Below are 25,657 nucleotides of genomic sequence, written 5' to 3'. Positions count from 1 at the left end.
TGTACTTATTTAGTTGTTCATGATGGAAATTATTTCACTTAATTTGGTTAGAACTACATTGACACAGGGGTTCATTAGGACACCCATTTGCTAGCAATTCAATTTAAAATTAAATACACTTTGTTGTGGATTTTATTACTTTTAAACTACTGTATCTAGTGCCTTTATTAGCTGCTAATACACAATTATGAAGGCAAACAGTTTTCATTACTGAACATCAAACATTTAAATAACCACATTTGATCTCTTTTCCGGCTGCAACATTTTTCCCCTTGTTCCTCTCACATAGCTGGATATTATAGCCAAGTGAATAATTTACTCAGTGAATTGAGTCCTCTATTCTGCTTGTGGGCTGCCATTCCTAGACAACAATTTCCTCAATTTTTTTTGTTAGTTCAATTTCCTCAATGAATTTTTGTGTGTTATTTGTTTAAAATATTATTGATAGCAAACAATTTTGCTGCAATTATTCTGTTCTATAATTGCATAAGAGTAACTCATAACCAGGAAGGAGGCTGTAAGAAGCCACTGGGGCTTTGAATCTGACAGGCAGAGGCAGCAACTAAGCAAGCTTAGGGAGATTTTAGAAAAAAAATTCAAGCTAGGTGCAGATCAATCTCTTGTCAATTTCACACAAAGCAGTTGTGTCTGTATGCTCAGTCCTAGTTGCAAAGGGTGGCTAAGATCATTGTCTGGCTCTGTTAACTGACACTATACCAGTAATCAGGCAAGCGTGTCTAGGAGCTCTGTGCCCCTTTTGTATCAGTTAGGCGCTATGAATATGACTGGTCTTTGCAAAAGCATGGTGAGGCCTGGAAGGCTCCTCATATCCTCTGCCATTTTGCACCTGCATAAGTACCAGTCTCAGTGTAACCCTAGGTAAAAGGTAGATTCAGTTGTAAACACCCATACAGTAACATCAATGTTATGCTCTTTGGACAGTAGGATTCTAAAGCTAGACTGAAATTCATTATTTCAATATTCTAGAGATTTCTTGGGGAGGGGGAGGGGAGAAGTGGAAGCAATCATGCCCAGTTCAGACACGTTCAGACACCAAAGAGAAGTGGAGGAGTTTGAGGTGAACTTTAAATTCCTGAATAAAACTATGATACAGAATGGTCTTGTGACTAAACCATAGGATTGGAATCTGGGTACAATGGCCATCTCTTTCACAGAGTCTGTGTGATCTTTGCAGTATTCTTAAATCAAAAGCTTCAGAAGTGACCTCTGATTAGGAACGCCTCCATTTTTGCTGGCCACTGGAGACTCCCACATGCTGATTTTCAGAATTACCTCAGTTCCAGTTGACGTCAACATCAGCAGGTGCCTGGCATCCGTGAAAATCAGGCCCAGCATGCATAACTAAAATCTGGGGCACCCCAAATCAAAGGCCACTTTTGAATATATAAGCCTTAATTTATTTTTGCCTCAGTTTCCCCATTTGTAAACTAGAGATAATCCTACTTCCCTACTTGTGAAGGCCAACTCATTAGTTTCTGTAAAGCACAAGGAGAGCCTTAGATGGAAGGGGCTATAAAAGTGCAAAGTGTTGTTATGCCACATACCTCTGAAAAGGTTTATGGAATCTGGTGTGCAACATCTGTTTGTTGTGATGAAGAACTTCCTTTTGAACTTTTAAGTCCTACATGGAAGAAAGGGTTTAAAAAATTATCTTCTCAAAAGGACATGTGAGAAAAGCACATGGAAGTAAAAAGCTGAAGTTTCCAGAAGTTTGTTGGGATTTTTCAGTCAACTAGGAGATTCAGCCACACAACTCCCATGATTTCCAATGGGCGTTGTGTGGTTAAATACCTAATCAGTTTTGAAAAGCTCTACCTATTCATTTTATACCTGTATATAAAACACTGCACTAAACTCCTTACTTTTACTATGCCTAACTTACAGATATATATATATATTTCCAACTCAGATCCTCATGTTTGTCACAGACCACTTTCCCCTGCTTTAAATCCACTTCAGGACTTTAGGCCTCCCTGTATCAATGTAGCAGTGTTTAAATGTTCTCCAAGAGAGATTAGCATTTCTGTGTCTTGTTGCAATGTGTGGGAAGCTTATTTACATGAGCATTCATTTCTCCAAGCAGTTCTGCAACTCTCCAGAACTGAGGTGGAAGGCTTGGGGTCATTTTGCCCTTATACAACAGGCTGGAAAAGTCACTCTGGCATGAGAGCTGAATTGAGCTCTCAGTGCAAAAATTGAAAACAATACTGTTGCCAAAGGGTTTAATATTATAAGAGCAAAAATATTCTCCCTAGTCTGAAGCTTTAAGTTCTCTACTGCATATTCTCTGCTTCTTTTTTACAAGTATCTTCTGCTGGTGTCCATGAAATGGATGGAAACTCTGTGTGCACCACTGCCAGTACACAAGGAGGCTATCCAATATACAGCAATGGCTACTCCACCAACCTATGGTAGGCTGAACGAGGCCTACTTCCCTCATCAAGCCCCTGAGCAGACAGCGTCCCATGAAAAAATATATCAAAGATTCAGTGCTAATGGTCCTATTCAGAAAGTCTCTGTGAGTCTGTAATACATATTGTACATGATAAAAACAGGAAACTTGCTTTAAAATGAATTATTCGTCGCTGTTTATACATTTTTATCTTTCCTATTTGCAACCCCCCGAAGTCAGTTATGTAAATTTTAACCTACACTAATTACCTCAGGTGCATGCAAGCCAAAGGAAGGTAGAAACAGTAGAAAACAAACATTTCCATCAGCATAAACCAATTTACTGTACGATTTTTTTTTAAGTTTTCAAAAACAGAGCTGCTCAGATGATGTTATCTAAATGGGGAATAATCATTGTAATATCCCATGAATCAGAGATTTACTGGAACACTTTCAAGTACTTTTTCCTCAGTAGCATAGTACTATCACATATATAACTAAAAAACTCATTTCTCATTGTGACTGCAGCATGGCCTAGGCTATAAAAATTGTCCACTGTTGACAAGGGTTGTCAGCAAGGGGTGTGGCTGCAGTGGTGCACATGTGGTTTAGCTACGAGTATAGACAAAGACAAACTATGTCCAGCATTGTTTCAGAAAACGAGGTTAATCTTTATAGTGTACATGAGGCATACAACACCAGTGGTGTATTGTTGGAGCACAGCATGACTCAGTCACAGGACTCCTTAGAAGACCTGGACAAATAACTGGTTGGGTTTTTTTTTTTGGTTTTTTTTTTTTGATACACGGCAATTTAAAAGAAAAACAACTGTTTCAGGTTGAACAAACTGTTTTGACTGAAATAAACCTTTTTTTTAAACTTTTAACATTTTAAACATTTTTAAAAGTAAAATTAAAGGCTATTTCTCAACAAAACCTCATTCTGAACCAAAAGAGATTGAACAACTTTTTTCAGAATTTTTTCTTGTTTCTTTTCAAAATAAACAGTTTGGTAAAACTGCCACAAATTCACAACATCTTTCAGGGTTTCTGAATCCAAATTTATTGCTGAAAACAGTTTTGGTAAAAACACTTTTTCCAGCTCTTCTCCTTAGTCTCCATCTCTGGTACTGACTCTTTCCATGGCCTTGGCCAAGTCACTTAATACCTGATGATGAAATAGTAATACCTTTTCGGGCTACCTTAAGGAATAATCAGACAAAGGGCCCTTACACTGATTGCAGAGTGATTAGGATGGAGACTGGTATTTGTAATGAACTTTCAACATGAGCTAGTGCGACAGAACCACAATGGTAAACATTGTTATTATAACAGAAACAAACATGGACTTAGCACACTACTATTAACGGAGGTGGCTGAAATTTTTTCACAAAATCCTTTCAACAAAATGCGTCTTGCACTCCTTCAAAATTTTCTGTTTTTTCAAGGAAACGAAACAAAACAATGTTTTCCCTTGTGTTTGATCAAAAAACTGAAATAAAAATCAAATTCAATGATTTTTTTCGAATCATTTGAAAATGTTCAGGGAAAACAATGCCCATATCATTTCTGACCTGTCCCATGATTCATATAACAACACATCTCTGTTAATGCAATTTCCCCATTGTGTTTCAAGACATTTAGTCTTGTTTAATAGGAGCCCCGGCATATCATGAAATATGACCACATGGGAGACTTCCGGTGGAAAGTAACTATATGGGCCCACCACGCATAACCTTCCCCCACACATGTGTGGGGCATGAATAGCAGCCATGGGAGCTATATGAGACTTGAGTCTGCAGTAGCAGCCACCATGGCTGCTCCACAGCCTGCAGGGTGCAGGGAAAGGATCCTACACACAGAGTGTCTAATCCTACCTTGCTCTGCATCTTGTGTCCTCAAGTACATTAGTGCACCATCAGTACAAAGTGGGTGTAAGATATTACCAAATCAGAATGGTGGCGTATTACATGCCCTTTACACTGGCATAAATGACTACACAAGGTACAGGGTAAAGGAGAATCAGGCCTACTGACTGCCACAGACTAGTCCATTGCATAGGCCAGAACAAAAATAAAGGACCAGCTTTAGATGAAACAGAAAAGGTGGTGCAAGGTAAAGTAAACCCTCCCTGTTTTATTTTACACCTACTTGTTGGTTGCTCTCCCTGATACATCCTCCCTCTTTCCCCTCTCACCACCGAAGTCACTTCAACTTACAGTTCATTATATCGGTTTTTGTCATCTTATTGCTGTGTATCTTCAACCACCACTTACATCTCAGCTGAATTTCAGCCAGTGCCTAGTTGGTGCCAGTTCTGCTTTTGCATAATACTTGTCTATCAAAGGACTCACTGAACAGAAGTGGTGGTGCGCCTGAATTCCATGCCAGTTTGAAAATTGAGCTGAAACTACATCTTTTCCTGTGTTGTGACTTGCGGTGAGCTTCGCTCTGTGGTATCTGCAGGGCAGCTTGGTAAATTTGCTTCAAAACCAAAATAGATTATAATATGCCTTGACCTCGCTGCAAAAATGTGCCACAGTTGCACAGTAAAATCTGTGCCCAAATTATATTTTTTAGCATAAAAGGAAAAGACTTTCTTTTTACAGAGACTACTAAATGGATTTGCTGTAGTTGAGCATAAAATTACACACTTGGTCAGTTTAGCCATTTTTAATAGCAAGCAAAAAATTAAAAATGTGTTAAATGCACTCTGTTTTAAAATTTGTGTTGCAGAACATGAAGCAAGATTTACTTTAGTCATGCTACAGTTTTATTATTCTGTGTAACAGAAACACATTTAATGACCAAGTTATAGGCTGATCATTTTTAGTAGATTTGTGAAGCTTAGCATTATCTTCAGTAAGCGACCTTTGGCAATGAATAATTAGCTGCTCATTAAACCCTGTAAGGCTGCATCCCAGAGTTGGGCACCTCAAAAATGCCTATATGACAAATTACATTCAAGGCATTGTTTTGAACTATTATAGCAAATGAAGCTGGCCATACGGTACATAAGCTGAATGAGGATCTGAACTTCCCCAAAGTTCAGGAATGTTTGGATCCAGGGTTTTTACTCAAGGCCATTACATGAATAAATTATAGACTGGGTCATCTTGGTTTACTACTCAGTCAAGAACAGGGACAATAAGTCTTGAGGAGTCTTCATCATCAGGAGCTTAATCACATTAACTCTTAAGTCACTGGCTCTCTCAAAAGTAAAGATTTTTTTCCCTTAGCCTCCAAATACAAGAACCTACTTTGTCAATTTTGTCCTGCTGTAAGTACAGAAAATACCTGTGGCTTCGTCAGAGCCTTTAGAATCCTCCTCAAACACTCCTTGTTCCATACTATCTTCCTCTGGAGACATAGCTTAGGGATTCATAAACAAAGACAGCTATCTTGACATTCTTTGTATCAAAACCTCCAAAGCACCTGTGCGTCTGAAGAGTATTCATGCCAACTGTGTCAGAACTTAGCTGTGACACTCTGAGTACATCTCCCAGACTTGAAGAAGAGCTCTGTCTAAGCTCAAAAGCTTGCCTCTGTCACAACAGAAGTTGGTCCAATAAAAGATATTACCTCACCCATCTTGTCTCTCAGAACTTTTGACAAATTAATAGTAGAGAGCTTAAAACTCAGAGGTCTGAAACTGTGCTCAGCACTGATGACCAGATTGCAAGTACAGAAAACCCTAGTGATGCATCTCTCAATAACTGGAAGCCACCAGCTAGCAAGTGGCCTCAATTACATTTTAGCTTGTGTAATTTTTCTTGGTTTAGCAATGAAACAGGGATGTTTGTCCACTCAGTAATAAAGAAAGATCTTGTTCACAATTTATCTGGGGCTAGTTCCTCAGCTGGCATGAATTGGTACAGTGCTACCATGTCAACTGAAGGCAATGGAGCTACACCACTCTGGGATGTGACCCAAAACATTTACAGATAAACTCCAGCTTATTTGGTTACCCGATGTGCAACAGATTGCAAAGTTTTACAGTCTTCTCCTGTATAACACAGGCCATAGAACTTCCCCAAAATAATTCTTAGATCATATCTTTCAGGAAAACATCCAACCTTGATTTTAAAATTGTTGGGGATGGATTGATCACAACCATTAGTAAGTTGTTACAAGAGTTAATTAGTGTCACTGTGAAAAATTGTATACCTTGTTTCCAATCTGAATTTGTCTAGCTTCAACTTTCTGCTAGTGGATAATGTTACACCTTTCTCTGCTAAGTTGAAGAATCCGCTATTAAATGTTTATTCCCCATGTAGGTACTTACAAACTGTGATCAAGTCACCACTTAACCTTCTCTTTGTTAAACTAAATAGATTGAGCTCTTTGAGTGTCTCACTATAAGAGTGTGTTTTCTAGTCCTTTAATCCTTGTTGTGGCTCTTCTCCTAGTCCTCTCTAATCCTCACAATACTCCCATAAGATTGGTATACTATTTTTGTGTCTTTTACACAGATGAGAAAATTGAGGCACAGAACCCAGGTTTAGTGACTTAGCCTAAAGTCACATAAAAAGTAATGGGCAGAGCTGAGATTAGAACTGGACTGCTGACTCCCAGATCCATGCTTCAGCTACAATAAAACACTTCATCTATGGTATGCACACCATTGTCATCTAACAGCACTGTTCCTTTATCCAACCATTTCCTCGTATATCGACCTTCACATCTTCTTCTGTTTCAAGCATACAGATGTGCACTTGAACACTCTATAACTGAAGGACATTAAATTAAAATTAATGTATAAAAATTACTGTAAAAATAATGAAATTCTGTATACAAGCACTTATAAAATATGTTAATATTTAGTTGTCTGCCTTCATGTCATATAATTGAATGGGAATCTTTTTCCTTTGACTATTTCTCTTCAGTTCCTGCCTGTGCTTTATCAACTTATATCCTATCCCAGAGGTGGGCAAACTACGGCTCGCAGGACCATCCTGCCCGGCCTCTGATCTCCTGGCCCAGGAGGCTAGCCCCCGGCCCCTCCCCTGCTGTCCCCCTTCCCCGCAGCCTCAGCATGCCACATGGGCAGTGCTCTGGGTGGCAGGACTGCATGCTCATGCAGGGCAGCGTGGCAGCGTGTCTGGCTTCAGACATGCTGCTCTGAGCGGCATGGTAAGGGGGCCAGGGCCGGGGGGTTGGATAAGGGGCAGAGGGTCCTGGGGGCAGTCAGTGGACAGGGATCATTGGGCAGTTGGATGGGGTGGAGGTTCGGCGGGGGGGGGAGGGTATCCGGGGATGGGGAACAGAGGGCGGTTGGATAGGGCAGAGGTTCTTTGGCGGGGACAGGGGATGGGAATGGGGTGGGGGGGGTTGGATAGGAGGTAGTGTCCCGAGGGGTGGTTGGGGCGGAGGTCCCGGGAGGGGGCAGTCAGGGCACAACGAGCAGGGGGAGTTGGATGGGTCAGGAGTTCAGAGGGGGGCAGTCTGGGAGTAGGAAGTGGGAGGGGGCAGATGGGGGCGGGGGCCAGGCTGTTTGGGGAGGCACAGCCTTCCCTACCCGGCCCTCCATACAGTTTCGCACCCCGATGTGGTCCTCGGGCCAAAAAATTTGTCCACCTCTTCCTTAGGATATAGAGTAACCCCTTTAATAAATCCTCCCCTAAGAGATGTGTCTGCCCAAACCATGTGCTCCTCTGCACCTGTTGGCTTTCCCCCAACATTTAGTTTAAAAACTCCTCTACAACCCTTTTAATTTTACATGCCGGCAATCTGGTTCCATTTTGGTTAAGGTGGAGCCCATCCTTCGTGTATAGATTCCTCCTTTCCCAAAAGGTTCCCCACTTCCTAATGAACCTAAATTCCTACACCATGTCTTAACTACACATTGAGACTGTGCCTATTTAACCGGTCTTGTGCATGGAACTGGAAGCATTTCTGGGAATGCTACCAATGAGTTCCTGGTCTTTAATCTCTTACATAGCAACCTAAATTTGACCTCCAGGACCTGTCCCCTACCTTTCCCTATGTCACTGGTATGTACATGTACCATGCCCACTGGCTTGTACCCAGCACTGCACATAAGTCCATCTAGATGTCTCAAGAGGTCCACAATCTTCGCACCTGACAGGCAATTCACTATGCAGTTCTCCCAGTCATCACAAATTCAATTATCTAGATTTCTAATAATCAAATCCTCCATTACTATTGTCTGTTTGTTCCTAATAACCCGGGTTCCCTCCTCTGGAGGGGTATCCACAGTGCAAGAAGATACCACAACATTATTTGGAAGGAGGTTCCCAACAATGGGATCGTTTCCCTCCACTGCAGCTTGATGTTCTCTTTCTCCAAGACCTTCCTCCTCCTCAACAGCACAGAGGCTGTCAGGCTGGGGGCACTGCTTTCCTGTGGTTTTGAAAGTCTCCTCTATGTACCTCTCTGTCTCCCTTAGCTCTTCTAGTTCAGCCACTCTGGTCTCAAGAGCCCGTACTCCATCTCTGAGGGCCACGAGTTGCTTCCACTGAATGCTCACAGATGCCACCTTGCCCAAATGCTGCTTCCCAAGGTGTATAATTCCAAGCTTCCTGCCATGCGGCTGACAGTCTGGCATCCCTGAGTCAAGTCAGGATTCTGTGGGTTTCCAGGCTCCAGCTGTATGCAGCAGTGTATTAAGGCCTAGGCCTAGGGCAGCAAATTTGCAGGGGCGGCAAATTTATAATACAAGCCAGAGGCTGCTTCCCATGGTGCTGGTTCACGCCCTCTGCCCCCGGCCCCACCCCAACTCCACCCCTTCCCCACCCTCATTCCCCGCCCCCTCCCTGTCCCTATTGGTCCCCTTCCCCAAATCCCCACCCCAGCCCCGCCTCCTCTCCTGAGCACGCCGAATTCCCCCCCCCCCCACTTCTTTCGCGAAGCTGTTTTGCGCACAAGCACTGGCAGGGAGCGGGAGAAGCAGGACCCGGCAGCGCACTCAGGGGATGGGGGCAAAGGCGGAGCAGAGGTGAGCTGGGGGAGGTGGGGCAGCAATTATTTCTGGGCCTCGGGGTGGCAAAATCATTAATCCTCCACTGGCTGTATGTCAGATCAAGAAATGAGATTCCATGAGTGGTCATGTAAGACTGTGTTCATTGTAACAATTTTTACATTTTTGTGCATCAAAGTGTGCCAGGAATCATCATCATATCGGCTCTGTCTGTTTTAACAGGTGGTCAGTGTTTTATGAAGTCACTTAAAAGTCAGCAGGACTTGACAATCACTAATTCTCTTTGATTAATCTTTTCAATTGCTTCTCTCTATTGAACCATGAAAATAGACTTCCTTTAGTTTAAGATAATGAGGCAGAGAGTTGACCAGTCAGATTTCTTTAAGCAGCAGCAAATGCAGTATCATCATTTTCAGTAGCTGTAGGATCCATTGTCCCAGCTCAGCAGAATATCAAGCATTGCTTTCATTATTTAATTGCCTTCTGATCTTGGTTTTAAAAAAAGGTGCACTCTTACGTGTTTTTGAATACTATATGGTCTAGGGGCATACTCTATGCACAGTCAGAACACAAAGACAGTTCCCTTTTAGTGGAAAATAAAAGAATATTTTTCCCTTCATTGAGTGACCTCCATTCAAATATTTACTTGCCTTTAACTCATGCAAACACACTTAGCAAAATAATCATGCAAGGAATTAAAAGTACAACGGTGGAGGAGGTGTTATATAGAAACTCCAGGTGCCTAAGCACCACAGTGATGGGCACCTTCTAAATATAAATAATTTTTAAAAACCCACATTTTTATAATTTTACTTATGTTCCAATCCCCTTTTTTTAAGGAAGGGGGAGTTCTCTGAGGTCAGGATTTTGTTAAAGTTTGATACACAAAGTACTATTATTTGTCAGGCATTACTGACTCCATGTTAAGTAGAGAAACTTCATACTACTCCTGATGTCAACATGATCAACATTTCCAAACTGAAAAAAGAAAGGTAAAAGCAAAGCGTTTACCGGTTCCTGATGTGACACACAGCTGGAGGAAGAAAAAAAAATCCTGCTACTACTTGATGCTCTTTGAGCTAGACCTCTTTCAAGATAGACTAGAGCAAAGCACTCCTACAAACTGGTAGTGCATGTCAGCAGCGTGCACATGGATAGTTAGATGGCAACAGGCTAGTGCCCCAGCTTGCTGAGGTCTAATTGTTCATGTAGACAAGCTCTTGGTCTCTCTGTGCATCAGTTTCCTATCTGTAAAATGGAGATAAAAGCACTGTTCTACTTCACAGGAGTGTCATGAGGATAAATACATTAGAAAATTGTGAGGCACTCAGATACTATGCTAAAGGGGGGCTGTAATGGGGGCCACATTTCACCAGGCACCCCCTTGTGGACAGAGGTGTTTCCACAGGGCCCTCCCTCTGCTCCTTCCTTTGGGGGCCTTTGGGAGCAGCATATAGTCGCTCTCAGGGCTACCACCAGCCCTCCCCTGAAACTGGGTTAGTAGCCCAAAGTAATTCAAAACAGTCCTCAGTGTCCCAAACACAAGATACATCATAGTAGCCACCTAGTTCATACCCATCTCCAATTATTCTACCATCCACAAAGAACTTATTCCACTTGGCAGACCCCTATCCTTCTGGCTCAGATTTCCTTCTTCTGTTTGGATTCCCCTCAAACCCCTGCAGCTTCCTTTTGTATTTGTATTATACCTGATTTCTCTCAGGTGGGGCTCATCTTTTAATCAGGCCTGGGTTAGCCCCAGGCTCTCAAGCCCACAACCAAGCCACCCTGTTGCAGAGCCATATAAGTATTTTAGATTGATCAATAAAATCTTTAATTTTAGATACAAGGTAAAAGGGACACTGCCAGCTGATGTATTTTTGACCTGGAGAAGAACATGAAGAAATGGAAAAGGATCCACTTGAATGTCACAGGCACTTGAAATTTTGACTAATTTCAAAAATTGACAGCCAAGTTGCGTACAAAATATGTCATACATTTCAGATTTTGTCAGGTTTGGGAATGAAGCAAGTATCTAATCCTGAAAAGTACTTAAGGACATACATGTGTAACGCGCTATTCTCTGAAGTGGTCAAAGGACTATCATGCACTATGTGATTGTACAATGCCTAACACAATGGGGTCTTGACTGGTTAGGGCCTGAAGATGCTACCACAATTTATATGACATAATAATGAACCCATCGAAGTGAATGGGACTGGAGATAAACAAACTTTACATCATGCTTTTCGCATCAGTCCTGCAAAGCACCCAAAACAAATCTTTTAACCAATATGGGGTGAAATTCTGGCCCCACCGAAGTCAGTGGGAGTGTTGCCATTGACTTCAATGGAACTAAGATGTACTTGTGTTTTATTGGAAAACCAAAACCGAGTTTAACTCATATTTTGTTTTTCTTCATTAAACCCTGCCTCCATGACAAGACAGGGAGCTAGACTAGTGGTTAGAGCAAAGGAGTTTTCATTCATGGCTTCCATTGAATCATTTTTGATACTCACTCTAGAATCAGATGAGATAATACTTTCTTCCTTCACAGAGGCATTCAGGAGCTTTGTTAACTAAATTTTGAAGAGTATTTTGAGATTCACGGTTGACAGGCACTATAGAAATGCAAAAGAGTTCACTTCCTACTGTTAGAAATCAACCCTTTGACATTAAAAAAGCAAAATCCATATCATGCCTTCAGATACATTTGTGTGTCACCTAGTGAAGTCACGTATTTGAAGGGAGAATGTGGTTTCAGGACCAATCCTGGGAGGTGTTCAACACACCACACAGGATCTGATCTAGAGGCAGTGGCAAAGATGCAGATAAAAGGTGTGAGTAAATAGTGTTGATCCAATGCTAAGGATATTGACCAAAGCACTTTATTACGGAATAACAAGTTGAAGTAAATTGAGGGGAGTGGGTGCTGCAGGCTGGTGGATTAGCAAGAACATTTGTCAAACATATATCATGAGCAATTGAACAGCTGGCAATAAGAAATACTATTTTCCTAGAACCTTCATAAAGCTTTTCTATCGGTGGCTTCCCTTGCTGTCAATTTCTTCACCACGCACATCTTATGCAACCTTGAATAAGCCACTACTACTGTGTGGCAGTAGGAGTCCGTGAAAATCCTAGAAATGGCCCTATTTACATCATTTACATTCATGCCTATGCAATTATGCCGTGTCAAAGCTTCACTCTGCTTTGAATTGTGACCAATCTTGCCCCTGCTCACCAGTGCTCGGTTCAACATAGGCATACAGCTTTTCACACGTTATCAAGCCACGCGTATTCCTCCACACAATGAGGAAGCCTCTTGCCCCTGCACAAAGGTGCTGAGCCAACCCTAAGTGCCAGCACCTTGGATTTCCTCTCTGCAATTCTCTCTATACTGCTCAGCAACCTGCAGGATTAAGCTCCACATGTGTAGGGTCGGCCTTTCATTGTCATGCTGCAGATGTCTTTCTGTAGCTTTACATGCACCTTGTCTGGGTTGTACTTGCTAGGCCATGATCCCAATGCAGTCCTACTGAGAAGATTTTCTCCTAGTACAGTTTATTTTTCCTCGTAAAAAGCAAACATTATTAGAACTCTTGTAAAGTCATTAGGGCTATATATAGGGCCACAGGAAACAATTTTTCTCAGTCCAAATTAAACATTCTCAGGTAGGTTTATTAACAATGTATCAGCATCTCCATAATGCTTCCTTCAAAGGATACTGGCAGGCTTCGCTACAGTATGTTTTGCCTTCCTAGAGACACTATTAACCCTTGTGTTTACAAAGTAGTGCATGGAGTAACTGTGCGACTTAAAGTTCCAGAGCTAAAACCAAACAAGATCTTTTTGAAAAGGTGGGGGTGCAACTCCAATTTTTATTTTCTTAACTATCGTGATATTATGCAATGAATCATTTCTTAAAGCAAAAACCGCCAACAGCTGTGAAGCTAAGAATAGGCAAATAAACACAATGAACATAAAGAATATATAGCTTGTTACAGTGACCGCCAGCAAAGCTCCTGTGGAAATCAGATGGCTCATCACATAGAATTTTTGGCAGCATAAAAGAAAACAGTATCAAAGCTGGACGAGCACAAGTGCATGGGACCGGATTGGAATGACCATTGGCCATTATCTTTGAAAACTCATAGCGATCGGGGGAGGTCCTGGACGACTGGAAAAAGGCTAATGTAGTGCCCGTCTTTAAAAAAGGGAAGGAGGAGGATCTGGGAAACTACAGGCCGGTCAGCCTCACCTCAGTCCCTGGAAAAATCATGGAGCAGGTCCTCAAGGAATCAATTCTGAAACACTCAGAGGAGAGGAAACTGATCAGGAACAGTCAGCATGGATTCACCAAGGGCAAGTCATGCCTGACTAATCTAATTGCCTTCTATGATGAGATAACTGGCTCTGTGGATGAGAGGAAAGCAGTGGACGTGTTATTCCTTGACTTTAGCAAAGGTTTTGAAACAGTCTCCCACAGTATTCTTGCCAGCAAGTTAAAGAAGTATGGGCTGGGTGAATGGACTATAAGGTGGATAGAAAGCTGGCTAGATCGTCGCTCAAAGGGTAGCGATCAATGGCTCCATGTCTAGTTGGCAGCCGGTATCAAGTGGAGTGCCCCAAGGGTCGGTCCTGGGGCCGGTTTTGTTCAATATCTTCATCAATGATCTGGAGGACGGTGTGGACTGCACCCTCAGCAAGTTTGCAGATGACACTAAACTGGGAGGAGAGGTAGATATGCTGGAGGGTAGGGATAGGTTACAGAGGGACCTAGACAAATTAGAGGATTGGGCCAAAAGAAATCTGATGAGGTTCAACACAGACAAGTGCAGAGTCCTGCACCTAGGATGGAAGAATCCCATGCATTGCTACAGACTAGGGACCGTGTGGCTAGGCAGCAGTTCTGCAGAAAAGGACCTAGGGGTTATAGTGGACGAGAAGCTGGATATGAGTCAACAGTGTGCCCTCGTTGCCAAGAAGGCTAACAGCATTTGGGGCTGTATAAGTAGGGGCATTGACAGCAAATCAAGGGATGTGATCATTCCCCTCTATTCGACATTGCTGAGGCCTCATCTGGAGTACTGTGTCCAGTTTTGGGCCTCACACTACAAGAAGGATGTGGAAAAATTGGAAAGCATCCAGCAGAGGGCAACAAAAATTATTAGGGGACTGGAACACATGATTTATGAGGAGAGGCTGCAGGAACTGGGATTGTTTAGTCTGCAGAAGAGAAGAATGAGGGGGGATTTGGTAGCTGCTTTCAACTACCTGAAAGGGGGTTCCAAAGAGGATGGATCTAGACTGTTCTCAGTGGTAGGTGATAACAGAACAAGGAGTAATGGTCTCAAGTTGCAGTGGGGGAGGTTTAGGTTGGATATTAGGAAAAACCTTTTCACTAGGAGGGTGGTGAAGCACTGGAATGTGTTACCTAGGGAGGTGGTTGAATCTCCTTCCTTAGAGGTTTTTAAGGTCAGGCTTGACAAACCCCTGGCTGCGATGATTTAAATGATGATTGGGGATTGGTCCTGCTTTGAGCAGGGGGTTGGAGTAGATGACCTACTGAGGTCCTTTCCAACCCGGATATTCTATGATTCTATGAACTCTGCTCTATTTCTGAGCCTTGTGTGTAAGACTAATCTCATGTATTAACATTGTAAACCATTGCTTTGTATGGCAGATATAGTTTTAACCCTTGGGCTGCCACATTTTTGTTCTCATTTTTGTCAATTCAAAGGAATGTGTGGGAGATGTCTAGTAAGCTCATTTGCTCAGCCTGGGGGTTAATTACTCAGTTTTGGTCGACATTTGAAAATATTATGTTACCTCCAAAGGCAAAAATTGATAGAAGTTTTGTTCAGGCTCACTTATGTCATTATGTGTAGATTAAATTAATTTATCATAAATTACACGGGCTAACACAAATCTATTGGTCTCTACACCTGCAAAAGGAAATGGATTTTTTTGTTTGTTTTTTTACAGAGAGAAGTAAATACCAAACATTTTTCCTCTGTTTTGTAAATTTGCTGCAGTAATACTGTTAGAAGAGACTGACAAGAGAAAAAAAGAGCTTCTCCAAAACAATAAATATCGACCTAGTGGACTAGCAAAAGTTGTACTTGTTGTGTACAATGGTGGTGTTTCTGAAGAAGTTCAGCACAAATTGAAAATACAAGTGCCTTGAAGTAACCTAAGCACTGCCCCTGATGGCTTGTCTACACAGACACACTCAGGCAAATTAATCCGAATTAACTAAAGGTGTGAATTTAAAGTTGATTAGTTACACCATATTAAAACCCTGTGTGGATGCTCTTATTCAGAATTAAAATGGCCATAGGGCTTGTTTACATGGAGCAGTAATGAGCTCCGTGGGGGTCTGCTTTCCAAAGCACACTAACATGTTGCACATTAATTGGTCCACATAGACCCTGCTGGCATGAACTAAAAGTTCCCTAGTGCACATTAATGTGGTATTGTACTGTGTTAACAGCACTACATTAAAGAGCACGAGGGAAGTTCTAGGTCACATCAGCAAGGTCTACATGGGCCAATTAATGCACAATATGTTAGTGCACTTTAGAAATCACACCTCTCTACACCGCATTACTGGTCCACATAAACAAGCCTTTAATCTGGTTAATTTGAATTAAGGACACTTTAATTCTGAATAAAAAGATCCACACAAAGGTTTAATGTGGTTTAACTAATCTACTCTGAAAGTTAATTCCGATTAACTTTAGTGAGTGTTCTCATGTAGACAAGCCATAAGTAGGACATATTTATATACTAAGGAATGTGAAAAGATAATCCATTAAAGGAAAAAGTGGACAGTCACATGCTTACCCAAATGTCTGAAAACTAGTGTGACACAACAACTACCGGAGTCTTGACAGTTGACAGTGTAATTTCCAAAACTACCTTATATCTTTGACTGGCAGGGACTAAGCCGTCATGGACATGGCACTGATGGTTCCAGGGAAAGGAAAGGCACAGATATCACAGATCTCCAATATTTATGGTGGCTAGCCACAGAGCAGTAGGAATTTTGCAGTGACCCTATTGTTAATCTATTTAGATGTAGAGTTAATCTCTGTTCTGAATTGTTACTGCTGATGATGCATCAGAGTGGGATGGGGTTACAAAATAGGAAACATGGAGTGATAGAATTAAGAGAGGTGTACAATCTACTTCATCTATGAAGTACTTCATCTGTGGAATCAGGACTTTATCTATGGAATGGAACAGAATACCTTGAGTCCCTATTTAAAGGTAGGTAACAAATCGATTCAGTCTGCCATAAAAATACTAAAAACCCAGTTAAATAATTATCTCTTTCCACTGGTGCCTATTAAGAGCTAATAAACTGATAGCTTGTACAGCATGTGGATTCAAATGTTCCCTTGTCAGTTAAGAAGCTTTTATCCATAATTCCAAATCAGATTTATAGGCTATTTCCCTGATCAAATCAGATAATATAAAAGTAATTTGATTCCAAACAAAAAATCTTTATCAAGCTGAAGTTAAGGCTGGGAGCAGTAAAAGTCTAGCAATACCATAGGGTGGTCTTTTTTTAAAAAAACAAAACAAAACATAGTTCTAATACGGGACTGAAAGAGGCATTCTCCTCCTTCCTGTAACTCCTTGAGCAAAGTCCCTGTCTCTCACATTCTCCCTGGGATCCACAGAAAAAGGCCTCTTCTCCTTAGATGTATACAGAAGATGTCCACATGGGTAAAAACATTAGCACCATAGTAAGCCCTAGGAGTTTTATCAGGTGCCATCCCAATCCACACCACCTGCAAGCATTTGGAAGCTTGTGGGGGTCCCCCCAGCTTCCATTGTGCAAATGTTAAATGATTTATGGGTTCCTACAAACCTTCAACCACCTTTGGAAGCTTGTTTGTCCCTAGAAAGCTACAATTGCTGAATGCTAAAATGAGCCTAAATAGGATTATCGGCCTCTCAATTAACCTATTTACCGATACGCTTATAAAAAAGGTGACAACCCTTCAGGATCAGCTAAGTCTCACGAGGTTCCTAGAGGGTAAGTGATAGTTGGGAGGGATCCCAACAGCTCTGTTAAAGCTTGCTGAGGGTGGGAACCCCCTATGCACCTACAAAGTCTGCAGGAAAGGAGCAATACCACCTGTTCTGCTGCTCCCACGCTTCCCATATCCACTGTCCCCTTTTGCTCTCTTCTCCATTGTTACCCAGTCTGTGGGCACCATCCATGTTCCACGATCTGTGCAACCCACCTTTTTGTGCACATCCTAAGTTCCACAGGATGCAAACACCTCAAGAGGTCTGCAGGAAGAAGGTAAAGGAACTAGCAGGGAGAGACAACAGATTAGGGAGGTATCCCTCTCACCAAATAGATTAATCCAATAAATGTAATTGTTGAAATCTATTTCTGCAATGAAAAGGTCTAGAAACTTACTTTTTAAAAACAGCAGCTTAGGTCACCATCCCTCACTTGGCAGCCTTCTTTAAGCCCTTCGGAGCCAATAAACCATTCTCATGTTACTAATTTAAAATGGTAGATTAATCCATTAATCTTTGCTTGTGTGCACTAGATTTGGGGTGAGCTTTTCAGAGGCACAAAGGGTAGTCTGGTACCCACCACTACCATTTAGCCTCTGAAAATCTAACCTTTGACAACATGAGTCCAGCAAACTAACTTTTCTATCGTCCCCTCTCTCTCTTTTGGCTACAAAAAGGCAAAAGAAAGTTAGAAGAGGGTTGTTTTTTTCCCCCAACACTTGTGAACATTTCTATCTTTAGAATGCAGGAACCCCTTGTCAATTTCCTTCAAATTTTCTTCCTTGTTCCCAAACATAACTTTCTCATTCTGTAGATTAATATAAATATACCTTTATTTGCGGGGGATCAGGGAGGATGAAAATAGGGTTTATGATTCAAACCCCACTGTAACCTTAATTATGCAATAGCTAGAGGCACTCCATTACATAGGAAAGAATCAGTGAAGGCGGTTATTTTTATTCACACTAAGACAAAGGTAAGGATAAAGGTATTAATTTAGTTACTTTAGTAAAATTCCAATGAAATAAAGCAAGACAATTAAGTGGGTAATCTTTATCCTGTCAATATACGTGTCACTAGCCAATGAAATAGATCGGTGGTGTACAAGGTTGAAAAGTCAATATCATGCTATGAAGCAAACAATGAAATTGTCTTACAGTTCTTAACTCTGACCTGTTCCAGTGCAAAGCTGCCAAGCAGAATTATGTCATCCTGAACATCTTTCTCAAACTGTTCAATATACGGAGGAATCCCTTCATCTTCAACCTCCTTGCGAAGGTCAAGTGTCTTAGTGAAGCTGACAGGCCTTACCGAGTCTGAGAAATTTTCACAGATGACATGGGCTGCTTGAAACAAAAGTGGCAGATTATTTTTTACTTAATGGCATTTAGTTCATTGATTAGTATTTTGTGGGCCACCTAGCTTTATGACAACTATCAATGCCATGAAAAGACCACAATAACATTAAAACATTTGGCAACATATAGATTCCAAATTTCATAATCAGGAAAACTATCTATCATAGCAGCATAGGTTTATATGAATGCAAAGCTGTGTTGGTCACTTTGTTTTTTAAATTATTTATTAAGTCACAATCCAGAAAGAGGTTTTACACATACAGGGTAATTTCATCTCTAGTGTCAGTCTACTGATGTTAAATGAATTGGAACCAGGTTTGACTTTGGCTGGCAGGATTATGGAACTATAAAAATAATTCCTATTCCAAGGAATTCTTAGGAGGGGTCATTCTAATAATTTCACTTTACTCCCACTCATCTTGGAGGATCAAATTCTACCCTCAGCCATGCACACTCAGCTCCTGTTTCATTAATCGGGTTTAATTCTGTTCTTAGTTACACCTATGCAAGCTAGCTAACTTCAGTGGGGTTGTATGGATTTAATTAAGGTGATGTCTACAGTGCCCCACAGTTTGGACTACAGGGATGTGAACAGCAGTACACATCAACATGCTGCGCTGTAACTCCCCCATGTGGACACTGCGGACGCGAAATAAAAGGTTACTAGTTCACATTAATGTAGGGCTATTTGAAGAAGGCCACGATAACCTGACCTAGGAACCTTTTAGTTCGCACCCACAGCACCTACACGGGGGAGTTACAGTGCAACACTTTGGTGCGCACTGTTATTCACACCCCCATAGTCCAAACTGCGGGGCAATGTAGATAAGCCCTAAAAGTAGTATTCAGCCCACAGTCTTTATACACTTAGTACTATATGCTGTCAAACAAGCAAACCAATAACCCCAAACATCCTGTTTATTCATAAAGTATATGTTAAAGAAAATAAATTTTCGGTGTTTTCAATATGATTCGATATGTTGCTCCCCAGAATAGCCTCTCATTCATATCTGCTGGAGAACCAATACTAGTTTTGGACACCAATAATAGAGGACTCTTTTGCTCATTTTTCCATATTAGGATCACTAAGACATGACAGCTAACAGGTTGTCCACATCTCACTTTGTCTCAGCTGCTTCATTTATCTGCAGACAAATGCTTGTTTTTTGTACTTCTGTGATTCTCTTTCTCTGCAAGAAAACTTCATATCTAGCTATCTGTCTGTCTCTCTGTCCATCTTCAGACATAAAAGCACTTAAAAGATTTTTCTCACTTCCCTTTGAAGTCTTTCATTCTCTAATGAAGACCAGAAAAGGAAAGATAAAATAAGGCTATTAAAATTTTCAGTTTTGTTCACTACTCATTGTTGAATGACTTTAATTGTGGAGGCTCCCAAGTACTTAAATCACCTCCTTGCCACCAACACACAGGAAGCAGTGCGTTTTTTTTAATTTAATTACAACAGGATACAAATTTAAAATCATCTGTGGGGGTGGGGGGGAATGTGTACAGTAGATATAAACAACTAAAGCCATTACCTTAGGGTACACAGAATCTCTTCATGTAGCTTCTTACAAGCCTAATGAAAAGTGATTTGACCTACAACTATTAACAGCAAAAACAAAACGATATTTACATTTCAATTTACTGTAGCATTAAGGGTTTGGCAAGAAGAGAGAAAATCCAGGAAATGCTGGAAAAGAAAATACTGCCCACAGCAGAGGATGCAACGTCAGGTGATCCCTTAAACTCTCTCTGTGTTATACTCAGTGTGCCTGATCTTCAGCTGATGTAAATCAGTGGAGTTTCATTGGAGCTTTGCCAGTTTATACAAACTGAGGATCTGGCCGTGTATGTTACATTCTTATCTCAAATTCTGTGAGCATATTCAGGCAAATTCCTGCACATTAACATGAAAATAAAAACATTCAGTCTGCGAATGCACCCCCTCTGTAAATCCATTCTGATTTTTTTTCTGTTTGTGGTTAGCTTTATTTCTTTATTTTGTTGGATCTATAATCTACTGTATTTATTTTTGGTGGAATATGTTGGGCTGATCTGAACTGTGTGCTCTGGAAGAGAGTGAAAGGAGAGAGAGAGAGAGAGAGCAATTTTAAAGAGTCCTCTCAAGGGAAGTACTTACTAAAAATATACTGCTAAATTAAGGTTAAGATTAGGAAAGTATTTGATGAAAAGAACTTAACAGCACGAAGGTCTAGCTTAGCTAGTCAGAAGAGAAGTTCTGCCTAATAGAGACAGGAAATGAACTGGGTTGCTCAACCAGAGCTAGTCCCTTTTATGTTGGCATTACAAAACTCTTTGATTTCCTGTATTAGTCTACCCATAGGTACCCATTTGTCTGAACTGATCCACAGGATTGTGGAGAAAATGTCATTACGCGGACTCTGGTCAAGATACCAAAGTTATAGTTGAGTAAACTAAGGATTCAACCTCCTTGTTACATCCGAAAAACACAGTGTACCCTCCCCAAACTTCCAGCACTTAGTTTTTGAATACAGAAAGAGTATTCAGAGAATTCATAAGTAAATCCACTGATTAGTTGAGGGGTTTAAATTAATTAAAAACTGGGTCATTTAAGATTTTAGGATCTGCGCCAGTTTTTTTTCTCTTTATCTTGAATAATCATAAAGCTTTCTGTGTAGTTTACATTATTCTTGCATTGGTTATATTTGAAGAATTATAATGTTATTAACAATTGTTTTTGTTAATTGTTATGATTATAATAGGCTATGGACAGGGTCAGGTCAACCTTTCAGGCAATTCTTAAGTGGGGCCACTGTGACATCAGAGTAACTCAATCAATCACCATCCTTCCCATGCAGGTAATGTGCATGCAACAATTCCATTGGTGATAATCGCTCAGTGGTATGAGTCATTGACAGATGTGTCAAGTGTTCTTATTGGCAGAATACTTAGCACAGCTATCGCTGCTCTTTAAAAGTTTCATGGCTGCATAACAACATGAGACATCAGGGCTTGATAGCCAGCCCCCGCTACTGCTGCTTCAGTTTTACTGAGCAGCAAGGCATCATTGCCAAGGGAACTGAGGCAGGAGGATAGGGGGAGCACGTAAAATGCGGAGACATTGGACTTCTCTTGTCCCCCTTTCACACAGCTTCAGTCTCAGTATCACAGCCCTTAATCTAAACCAATAAATCAATTAAAAGGCCAGATTCACCAGTACACCTCAGCTGTTTAGTATGGATCTATTAATGCAAAGTAGCTCTAAATCCAGCTTAACTAGCCAGTGCACTCAAGCTTCTTTGTGCTAGACTGGTGTACCAATGAACCTGCCCTTACAATTTAATCTTTAGACATATATATTTTCTGGTTGATAATATATAGCTTAAAATCATTAAAAATATTGCATGGTAGCATTTTGGGGGGGTTTCTTGTTTAGTATTCATGAATGATATTGTAAACATTTTTTAAGAGGAACTTCTAAGACCAAAATCTACATTGAAATAGATTTTTGGTTAATAATACATATTAGTAACTTCAGGGCAAACACTGTACAATTACCTCAAAAACAACTATTACAAACCAAGGGGATAGAGTTTTACCATTACTCTTAAAAGAAATCCAAACACATTAATGAACGGAAATGCACAGTTAAGGCACCCAAGCAACCTTAACTCTTTCCTGTTCGACTCTGAGGGGGATAAACATGCCTTTAAAATCAATTTAATCTAATCTAGGATTTTAGACGCTAAAATAGCTTCATCATAATTGAATGCTTATTGCAGTGTCATCACTTTAGAGATGTTTGGATCAGAATCCAAAATTTTCAACTAGGCCCCATTTCTAATGAAGGGACTGTATATTTTACAACATTCTTTAATACTCTGCTGTTACAGTTGTTTGTAATATCTAGTGATCTAATAAATTGTGAAAATATAATACATGGGTAACTCCCAGGTTACTCAATGACAAAATACCTTGAAATATACAATGATAGAATAAGCCATGTTCCTCCCTCTCCTTGTTGGATGATCTATGAGTGCTTTCCCCTTCCTTGTGATGGTGAAGCGCATTAATATCACACTGTAAAGATAAATGGTACTGTATCTCAATGAGAAGGTGGTGCAGTGGCCAGGGCACTAGCCTGGCTGAGGGAGACCTGGCTTCAATTCCCTCCTTTGCCCCTGACTTCCTATGTGTCTTTGGGCAAGTCACTTAATGTCTGTAAAATGAGGATAGCAGTACTGCACTACTTCACAGGGGTGTTGTGAGAATAAATGGATTAAAGATGGTGAGGTGCTCAGATACTATAGTAATGGTGGCCATAGAAGTATCACAGAAGGATCCCAAAAGCCAATATTTCCAATGGAAATAATGTTGAATGGCATGCTTTACCACAGCAAAACACATTTTTGTTTTACCATATGTTATTACATGACAAAAGCAACAATCAGCTTGCAGCAATACTTTGATCTTATTCCGTAATGTGGACCACCACATTAGCATGTAGCAATACTGGGCTTGCTAACAATCTGTTAAAGGTTTTTGCTTACACTATCTGCACTTATTTAGCTACGGTAGTTGTACTTTCTTTTCCTTGCATTTGAAATGGAGCCAAATAGGTTTCAAAGATATTAATCATATGGCCAGTGCCTGTTCAAGGGATTTTGCTACCCTTGGCAAACTGAAAAATGTCTGCCTCTTCTAGAACAAAGTTACTCAAAAACTAAATAGTCATAATACAGGTTGCTGCTCCTAAAGCTTGGCTGCCCTAGGCAACTGCTTGTTCTGTCTCTTCTAGACCAGACCCTGGATGTAACTGCAAAAGAACACAGAAACTCTGTAAAGACAGTAAGAATAGAAAACACACACACAAGCTTCATATGAAGCGAAAAACGACACAGCCAGCCCTGCACTTGTGGGTCACCTATATTTCACCTACCCTAAATGAAATAGAAAAAAGCAGCAGCTATGCACAGCATGTAAAGGTTGGGAAGGCAATGATTCAGTACAGTCACTGGATGTTAAATAAATATTGTCAAACTAAGTAAAGCGAAAGTAAGCCTGAGAGTTTGGAGTCAAGGAGCCTTGCTCTCTCTTGCTCTGCTGTTCTTACTGGAGATGAGGAAACATACTATATTTTGGATGCATTTCCTGGGTTCGCTATTTCTAATAAAACTAAAGCCAACGTTTTCCAACTTAGGTGCTAGCATTACAAAACAATATCTCTGTTTAAGCACCCAAATCCCTCTACCACGTATACTTGCATTGGATGTTCAGCACTTCTGACAATCAGGTCACATATTTATGTGCCTAAATATGGATTTAAGTGACTAAATTTGGGCATCCAAGTTGGAATATTTTCTATGGTTCACCTCTGTCCAGAGAGGCAGCCTGAAGACTATGCAGCATTTAAATCCTATTTAAATACATATAATCATGAACGATAAAAGGTTTTGGGTGGGATCTTGCCTGCTCCCATTACATTCAATGGGAGTTTTACCTTCAACTTCAATGCACGCAAAATCAGCTACTTCTTTATATTATAGCAAGACAAGTTTTATGACAGATATATGCACACACCAGATTTTTTAATAACAAGGTTTAGTTATTTACCTTGATATTCCACCATTTTATTCTCTTCATCTAGAAGTTTCATCAGTTCACCATAGAGAATTTTCTCATCTAAATTCATAGGCACTTAAAAAGAAAAAGGGAAAATCAGGTTTTCCACCAGCTGTTTTTTGTACTGAGACATAAGGAAGTTAAATGAGCCCTTTTGACCTTCTAAAATTAATTGTAGATAAGTGATTGCTATGAAATTTATCACAACTTGGTACTAAGTTATGAAAAATAGTCCTATCCCAAAACTAAATTATGGAACAATTTGAAAAGAATATCCTTATTTTATATCCTAATTTATATTAATTACACACACACACACTTTGTTTTTTCCTTATTTGAGGTAACAATCTATTTGTAATATTTCATGTATTTTTATATTCAAATATTAGCTTCATTCTGTTTGACCTAATAAGAGTAAAAATAACCTCAATTTTTTTCAATATTCTTTTGTTCTTGGATCTACAGTAGGTAATTTAACATAGCTGTACATTTTAATAGCATGCTGTAAGGAGAGCATGAATCTGAAAACCTTCTATTTACAGCTCCCCATGAAACTGGGTTCTGTCACCAACCTACCATTTAAGTAGAAAAGTGGCCGTGGAAGCCTCTTCCCCCAGAACATTAGCCAAAATGTTTTTTCCCCAATATTTGTCCAGCTCTATGGTAATTTCAGGGTTAACTCAAGTGTAACCAATACCATAATTAAAGAACTATGGCCTCAATTTTCAGAAGTGACTAATGGTTTAGGGTACCCAGTTTGAGATTCATTAAAGGGGGCTGATTTTCAGAGGGGGAGTTTTCTTTAAGGTGTCAACCTGGACACCCAAAAACAGAGGCATCCCAAAAGCATTAGTCACTTTTGAAAAGGTAGGCTGATACCTTTTTAATTTCTTCCATTACCCGACACTGGCACCTTCTCCTGAAAAAGAATGGCACACCTTTTGTTTTTTGTTTGGTTTTGAGGGAATTATCAACTCTAATAAATCTCAAGCACAACTTAGTTTGTCACATAGCAAAAATATATTTGTTAATAGCTTATCTTTACAGGATAATACATTTAACAATATTATGCCACAACTACTTGAAACTTACATTTAACTTTGAATAATGCTAGTAACAGAAGAGTCACATGTGGCCAACTGATATGTCTTGGTCTGAGACTTCCCGTGTCACAGAATGAGTGATATTCTAAAGTGTGTTTTGAACCTGATACAACAATGCATGCCTTTCTCTCTCCACAGTGACCCATCACTGGGTGAAGACAGGCATTGTGTAAGTATGTCTTCCTCTCTCGG

At 40.4% G+C, this 25,657-nt stretch overlaps 1 protein-coding gene across 1 annotated transcript in view; it reads right to left on the bottom strand.

Moving 5' to 3' along the window:
* Positions 1-25,657, bottom strand: part of LOC140906128 (orofacial cleft 1 candidate gene 1 protein homolog) — a gene marked incomplete at its 5' end in the record, with an annotated part of 48,385 nt that overhangs the window by 5,257 nt on the left and 17,471 nt on the right. The window contains 3 exons of the mRNA XM_073329634.1: positions 1,566-1,642; positions 18,571-18,740; positions 24,354-24,437. Of these exons, the coding sequence (XP_073185735.1) occupies positions 1,566-1,642; positions 18,571-18,740; positions 24,354-24,437 (331 nt within the window). The remainder of the gene's footprint in view (positions 1-1,565; positions 1,643-18,570; positions 18,741-24,353; positions 24,438-25,657) is intronic.

This window comes from Lepidochelys kempii, chromosome 2 (assembly GCF_965140285.1).
Source record: "Lepidochelys kempii isolate rLepKem1 chromosome 2, rLepKem1.hap1, whole genome shotgun sequence".
Lineage (NCBI taxonomy): Eukaryota > Metazoa > Chordata > Testudines > Cheloniidae > Lepidochelys > Lepidochelys kempii.
Note: the sequence above shows the minus strand (reverse complement) of the source record. Positions and strands in the feature narration are given on the sequence as shown.